Below are 8,348 nucleotides of genomic sequence, written 5' to 3' on the forward strand. Positions count from 1 at the left end.
TAAGTTAAATCTTCTTTATTCATCTTATCGAAACTTCGTGATGGAGAACGAGCTATTTTTTATTTTTATTCACTTTAAAAAATTCACCGTAAAATACGAATTTAAAGGTTAAAAAACAAGTAATTTTGTAAAACTGAAGTTGGTTTTCTCAATATAGATTTATTTGTATGAATTTTATTTATAAAAATACTTGTTTTTTAACCTTCAAATTCGTATTTTACGGTGAATTTTTTAAAGTGAATAAAAATAAAAAATAGCTCGTTCTCCATCACCAAATTTTGATAAGATGACTAAAGAAGATTTAACTTAAATTTTAAAACCAAAATGGGATTTTCTCATTAATCGCCTGCGAAGATATAAGTGTTCAAAATCAGATAAAATCCTGAAAAGTTCAACATTCAAGGTAAAATTTCACATATTTCTATATTATAAAAATAAAAAGCCAACATATCATGTGAAAGTACATGGGAAGTACTTATTGTTAGGTAGTAATAAATTTTATAATATTTATAAACTTTCTTGGAAAATATAAATAAAATGTGACAAATTTTGACATTTTACAGGTAAGTTTGAATATTAATTTTCACTTAGTATTTTGCCTTTTTTTACACAATTATGAATTAACATTGGTAAATTAGACTATTTCAAACAAATATGAATGAAAAAAAATTTACTAACTGAATTATTTCTGTTCTTTTTTATAAAATTTCCAAAGCTGTCAAACTAACCTATTTTCCGTTCAACTCAACTTAAAAACTTAATTTCAACGTAAATAAAAAAAAATTTCATAAAATAATTGTCAAAAATGAATTGTATGGATATATTAAAAGTCATTAATACAAAATACCAAATTTTTCTAAAAATAGGCCGCAACGACTATAGGTGAAATAAAATGGAATGACCCAAAAAAATTTTTTTTCACAAATGGTTTTTTTCACAATTCTACTAACATAAACAATACGAAACTATCAATGGTTTTTATATTGATTACTGTATTTTACTAAAAATAACATTGTTTTAAATAAAAGTGGTACTGGGGACAGGTCATACCATGACCACCATGTCCATGACCATGGGCACCTTAAAACAGCTTTTTAAGTAAAATTCTAAACTTTTAATTAAAAACGACTATGGGCTTTTGTTTGTACACATAGAAATTAGTTTTTCCCATTGGATTTATTGCAATATGTGCAATTGATTTTTTAAAAAATACGAGGGACATTAAGTTGTGCGCTACGCGGAGAATCACCCACATACAAAATTTTGAAAAATTGATTATTAAACTTTATGTGAAAATAAGATGAAAAAGTTTGAAAATGAAAACACTTACAAATAAATTGACTGGAACATGTCTCAAAATAAATAATGTATAAGTAACGACAATAATAATATTGTCCCAATGGGACTAGATGTAGGACTTTACTTCAACAGAAAACTAATGACAGTTTTAGTCTAACAAATTCTTTTATATACTTCGCGTTGGAAATTATTAGTTTCGTCCTATGATGAGAAGTGGTATATCCCTACCTTGGCCATTAAATTGAATGGGGGTAAGAATTCCTGAAGTGGCCCCCTAATATTTTTTGTGTAATAGAAAAAAGTGATACTCATATATTTTAGTAGTCCATGATGTCACTAAAAAACCCCTGAAACGATTTTTCAAAATTCGAATTTTTTCATAAGTTATAAACAATTAAACTTTTTTGCAACGTTTTGGAAAAAATTCTGTATCTTGAAATTGGCCGAACCGATTTTAATAAAAATTGGTTTGGAGAAAGATTAAGATACGTACTTTTGATAAATAAATAAATTATGAATAAAAAGTATAATTTGTTTAAACAAATTATATTGTTAATTTTTAACTTTATAAATTAACAATGTTCTCAGTCGATTTTTCCAATTTTTTTTATAGAATCATAAAAAGGGGCTTTTCACGATTCCATGACAAAAATAAAAAAGTGGGATTCTCAAAAACTTTAGAAGATACAGAATTTTTAGTCTTAACGCGCGCGAGTTTTCTGAGTAGCTACGCATACGGCAGGGCATCTCCCGCGCGCTCCGCGCCAACCAAGACTCCATATAAGAGTTCCCGATTATAATATTTTATTAACTCAATTAAACTGAACAGTTGTTTATATTTATTTTATTATGCATATCATTTTTTTAATAATTAATAATTTTTGGCTTATAAAACGTTTTCGTTTTCTTTAATTTGTTGATGGCTGCTTTGCACGAAAAACAAATGAACTGTCCTATTAAATTTTTAAATCTATAATTCCACGAATTAGGCACTTTCACAAGATTTTTATAAACTGCTTTATGTTCGTTTTTTTTCAAAGGGTTGGAGACAGCAAGTATTTGCTTTTGGCATATTTTAAGATTTGTTTTTATAGCACATACGCGAAAAAGTAAAATTTTTAATATACAACGTGAAAAATACTATTCGAAACAACAAACACGGACTTACATTTATGTATACGTAAAGAAAATACTATGATCTAAAAACGAAATTATCATGTTAGGTGAATGACCAGACGATTGTCGCGATTCTTTTGTTTTCACGTGAAAACGCGCAAATTTTCATTCAGTGCGCATAAACGTGAAATTTGTTAAAATTTTGACAGCAAACGTTAAACAATGCGGTCTAGAAAAATAAAACACGGATTCGCAATAATATATTTTATTATTCATTGATACATAAACAAAGCAATTAAAAATCGTTGAAAATTTATCATTAAAATTAAATAATCAGAAACTTATTATAAACAGAAATTTTATAAATAATAAAAATTATTAAATATAAACAAAAATGATATGAATAATAAAATACATATAAACAACTGTTTAGTTTAATTGAGTTAATAAAATATTATAATCGGGAACTCTTATATGGAGTCTTGGTTGGCGCGGAGCGCGCGGGAGATGCCGTGCAGTATGCGTAAGCTGCTCAGAAAACTCGCGCGCGTTAAGACTAAAAATTCTGTATCTTCTAAAGTTTTTGAGAATCCCACTTTTTTATTTTTGTCATGGAATCGTGAAAAGCCCCTTTTTATGATGCTATAAAAAAAATTGGAAAAATCGACTGAGAACATTGTTAATTTATAAAGTTAAAAATTAACAATATAATTTGTTTAAACAAATTATACTTTTTATTCATAATTTATTTATTTATCAAAAGTACGTATCTTAATCTTTCTCCAAACCAATTTTTATTAAAATCGGTTCGGCCAATTTCAAGATACAGAATTTTTTCCAAAACGTTGCAAAAAAGTTTAATTGTTTATAACTTATGAAAAAATTCGAATTTTGAAAAATCGTTTCAGGGGTTTTTTAGTGACATCATGGACTACTAAAATATATGAGTATCACTTTTTTCTATTACACAAAAAATATTTGGGGGCCACTTCAGGAATTCTTACCCATGGGCAAAAAATAGAAGCAACGGAGAATAGAAAAATAGAAGCCAAAGGCCGTCGGAGGCGCTAGTTAAGATAAAAATTACACTAGTTTCCAGGCATTTTGATTTTAAGATGTTAACGGTTTCAGTATTTGTTTTTTGTGTGAATTATGATTGCAATTACTATCGTAATTATGACCTTAAAAATTGCTGTGATTTTGAAACATTATTTAAGGTTGTAATTACATAAATACTTACATTATTTTACAATGTCATAATTTACTATTATTTATCTATGTAGATAATATAAATCAATGTAATGAAATTGTCATTAGTACCGAGTCAAAAGGTACCGAAGAGATAAAATTTTTCAGATATAGTGAGTTTTCGAGGAAATATTCAGTTAATATAATTTAAATTTAAGTTCGTATTTTTATTACATTTCATTTCCCATTTATGGTTTTTAATGGACTGTGAAGATATGTATCTAAATAAATAAATAGAGAGGTACAAACCATTTTCATTAGAACAAAAATATTCAATAAGAACTGATTTTTTTATTTTAGGTATATATAATTAAAAATGAACATTTAATCAAGCTAAAACAATCACTGAGCATAACCTAACAATTTTTATCTTAAAGGTCCCTTTTCTCATGGAGCGTTATATAAAAAATTATTTTTTTTATTATTTTTTAGCGTATTGTTAATGCTACATATTTAAAGTTGAGCCAACGTTCAGATCACTGTTAATTTCATGATGGTATCATTTTGGAATGCAATATTTTGATTTAATATATAGTAATAAATAAAACCAAATATTGGTATAATTTTTTGGAAATGATTCGAAAATTGTGATTACTTTTTAGTACCTAAATTGGTATCAATTTCTTCACTGCACTGAATTTTTAAGTAATAAAATTAATTTTACTATGAATTTTAAGAAAGAGAAAATCAAAAATTCTTCATAGTGTGCAGTTGAATATAAAACTATTTGGTTGGAGATAAAAAAAAAACTAACCTTTATTTATTTTCGTCACAGCAGATTTAAGGTCAATTCATAATCACAACACTCGAAAATTTTAAATTATTTTTATGGTTAAAATGATTTTCAACAATTTAATAATTTAATTATATTTGAAAAAATTTAAACATTGTACTTGATAAATATTTTTCATATATTGTCAATTAATGCAATTAATAATTTCCTGTCACATAAAATCTTCATTGCAAATTGACATTTGTAAACAAACAGGGTTGGGAAGCAAGTACCCAAAATATGTTCGTTCAAAGCAAACTTGGGTAGGATTGAAATTTTGTTAAATGTGACAGTCCCCGAGAGAAGGGACCTTAGCTCACCAAAACGAATTTCACAGGGCAAGCGTTTGAAGAAGAAGCAGAAACGCGGAACTCGAAGAGTGGGGCGGAACTTCTGAAAAGTCCCCCCACCACACTAACACAACGTTGTGTTTCTGTATACGTGAGCTTCGTCTACTTCGTGTATCTTCGGGTCTCACGTACGCGAGAGTATAGTTGTGTAAGTAAAGTAGTGGGGCTGATTTCTTGAGTGCCACAATCCGCCTCGAAATGCGCTTGACATACCCATCTTCAAAATGTTATTGTGTCAAAAGCAATTATCCTAATCAGTTTTTGACTTTTGCATGTGAAAAAGCAATTCAAAATCTATCATTTACCATATAAAACTCAATATTGACCTCTGGTGAGCTAAGGTCCCTTCTCTCGGGGACTGTCACAAATTATTAAATTGTTGATAGTCATTTGAACCATAAAAATAATTAGAAATTTCAAGTGTTGTGATTATCAACTTATACCTTAAATCTGCTGTGACGATAATAAATGAAGATTAGTGTATTTTTGTTAAATTTTTCAAGTATTATATTATTAGTGTAATTTTATTTATCAGCAAACAAATTTTTTCTTATTTAACTGCTCACTATAAATGATTTTCGCTTCTCTTTTTCTTAAAATTCATAATAAAATTAATTTTAATACTTAAAAACCTAGTGCCAGTGAAGAAATTGATTAATAAACTTGTCAATAAAGCATTTCAGTCATGAGGCCATGACAGTTATACTTTGATACCAATTTGAGTATCAAAAAATGATACCAATATTTGGATTAATTTAATACCATATATCGTATCAAAACATTACATGAGTTGATCCGATTTAGGGTATTAATTATTATGCCTATAAGTTGTCGGCTCGAACCATTAATGCAAATTCTCTTAGTATAAGTGATTCTACTATCTTGAGGAACATATTGAGGAGATCAACTCGATTCGCGTTCGAAACATCGCCCTTATGGTATTTCGACGCATCAAAAATAGTGAAAAATTAAAATTCAAAATGTTAATTTTTTGAAAATATTATCTTGTAGGGAATAAAAAACACAACTTTTTTCCTTAATACTTTTTTTTGTAGAACCAATATTAATTAAATTAAAAACACCAAAAATTTTTTTTTCAAATTTAATTAAAATTTTAAACATAAATCGTTGTTTTGAAGTCAAATGTTAATGAATTAACTTGCAATTTTTTATACAAGTTCGTTTGTTTCTGCTGAAACCGAAAAAATCATAAAAATTTTAAAAATTATTTATTGTTTAATTATTTTTTTATTGTAAACAATGACCTGTCAGTAATATATTTTTCTTACTTTCGATGAGGAAAAGTCTGTGGTGAAGTTTTCAAATGATCAAACTTCCAGTGAGAAAGTTGTTCCTCGGTATTCAAGGAAGTTTTCTGGAAAATTTCAACAAAATTTATTAAAAAATAAAAAAGTTATGCAATTTTTAAAGAATACGCGCCGCGTGACACATTCGCTCCAATAGACAGTATACAGTGCTATAAAGATTATAGCACCTTTATAGGTACCTTTATGTTATTAATTTATTTTTTCTATTATTAATATTTTTATTAAATTGTTATTATTATTAAATTGTTATTAACTATTATTCCTTCGCAAAAAATTATCATTATTATTATTATTACGGTTAATAATTCCACATGTTTTTTTATCTTGTTTATACATGTGTATTTATTTCACAAATTTTTTTATTTGTTCAAATTTTTTCATGGCGCACATTTTTTAATAATAATAACAATAAAATATTTGCATTTTCTACAGTAATTAAAAACTTTTAATTTCAACTAAATTTTTAAAATAAAATCACAGAAATTTATATTTTAATACAAAATAAAAGTGAGGAGTATTAATGATTTTATTATAACTAACTGATGATACTAGATTTTATTATATTATTTTAATAATAAATTGTTTATTTCATTATTTTTTTTATTAACTATTTTAATAATAATTATGACATTTCATTATTTTATTAATATCAAGCTTGAGCAAAGAGTCATTTTCATTATTTCTAAAATTAAAAAATAATATTTATAAATAAAGGGTTTAAAAACATATGTATAAGATAAAAATACTAAAAAATGTGTGCCATGAATTTTTTTCAGATATTTTGGTAATAGTACAATTGCGGAGACCATTTCACTATTTAATTTGAAAATGAAAATATCAGAAAATCAAAGACAATGTGCAATTCGATAATTAAAAAGTGACAGCTTATAAACATAACCTAAAATGCATGAGAAAAAATTTGTCGATAAAATCAATATATAGCCGAGCTTTTTAGAAGGTAGATGGCAGCACTCATCTATTTTCTTTCTTTAAATTTTTTCTGAATCGTTTTTATAAAAAGCAAAACTGCCATCTACCTTCTAAGAAGCTCGGCTATATTGATTTTATCGACAAATTTTTTCTCATGCATTTTAGGTTATGTTTATAAGCTGTCACTTTTTAATTATCGAATTGCACATTGTCTTTGATTTTCTGTTATTTTCATTTTCAAATTAAATAGTGAAATGGTCTCCGCAATTGTACTATTACCAAAATATCTGAAAAAAATTCGTTTAAGAAAGTTCTCTCCCTCCAACGTCAGTCAAATCAATGCCCATTTAAGTTTTCATTTGTATCACGTAGTACTAGCTCAACGCTTGGCAACGTTGGATTATATTTCCCCCGTTCCGTTTCGTGTCGTCTGCTATTGTTTGATTTATTTTCGTTAAATAATAATAATAATAATTTATTATTTTAAAAATCTTAATTTTTTATAAGCAAATTCAAATTATTATTCATTATTATGAATCTTTGAAGAATATACTACTTATATTACTTTCAAATTTCGCGCTTTTTCTATACCTAACCTACAAGACGCAACGTTGCCAAGCGTTGTGCTAAGTAATTTCTGATTGTCAAAATACGGTGTTTTTTTAGACAAAATAATTAATTGTGAGTCTCCTAAGCCAGGTCTGATTAATTTTATTAAAAGTAAGTGAACATTGGCTATTAAACTTTATGTATATAAAGTTCCAGTAATATCTTTTCGTCAGATTTTTCACAATTTGAGATTTCAGACCAAAAAATTCAATTTCCCATAAGAACCCGTGTTAAATGTGAAAAGAGAAAATTATTTATATCTTTTGTCAAAATCCACCTAGACTTCTAAAAATTTAACTACATCTTCTTTAAACCATTATCTATCAGTTTATCAAGTTTAATAATTAACTCTTCGTCATTTCTGTTTGCGAGAGAACTTCCTTAATTTTGAGTCGATTCAATTCGGCCATGATTGATATAAATTGATTAAATTTTTTGCATCAAAAAATGAGACCGTTTCGTGTATCATTTCTAAAAATGATACACAAAACGATCTCTTTTTGATATAACTTATGTGCATCAAAACGTTGCAAAGATTTAATGCAATTTTTGGTCTCAATTTGATACTTTTAGGAAAACTGTGTTGCATAACTTTTTTATTTTTTAATAAATTTTGTTGAAATTTTCCAGAAAACTTCCTTCAATACCGAGGAACAACTTTCTCACTGGAAGTTTGATCAATTCAAAACTTCACCA

General features: G+C 26.8%; 1 protein-coding gene across 15 annotated transcripts in view; it reads right to left on the reverse strand.

The window, feature by feature from the left end:
- Window positions 1–1,490, reverse strand: part of LOC127283719 (neprilysin-4-like) — a 59,023-nt gene extending 57,533 nt beyond the window's left edge. For all 15 annotated transcript variants that reach the window (XM_051308763.1, XM_051308764.1, XM_051308766.1 and 12 more), the window contains exon 1: window positions 1,331–1,490. In XM_051308763.1, the coding sequence (XP_051164720.1) occupies window positions 1,331–1,350 (20 nt within the window). In that variant the 5' untranslated portion in view covers window positions 1,351–1,490. The remainder of the gene's footprint in view (window positions 1–1,330) is intronic.
- Window positions 1,491–8,348: the final 6,858 nt, after the last annotated feature.

This window comes from Leptopilina boulardi, unplaced genomic scaffold, assembly GCF_019393585.1.
Source record: "Leptopilina boulardi isolate dan_hultmark-lab unplaced genomic scaffold, ZJU_Lbou_2.1 LbouV2_310, whole genome shotgun sequence".
In the NCBI taxonomy this organism is placed as follows: Eukaryota; Metazoa; Arthropoda; class Insecta; order Hymenoptera; family Figitidae; genus Leptopilina; species Leptopilina boulardi.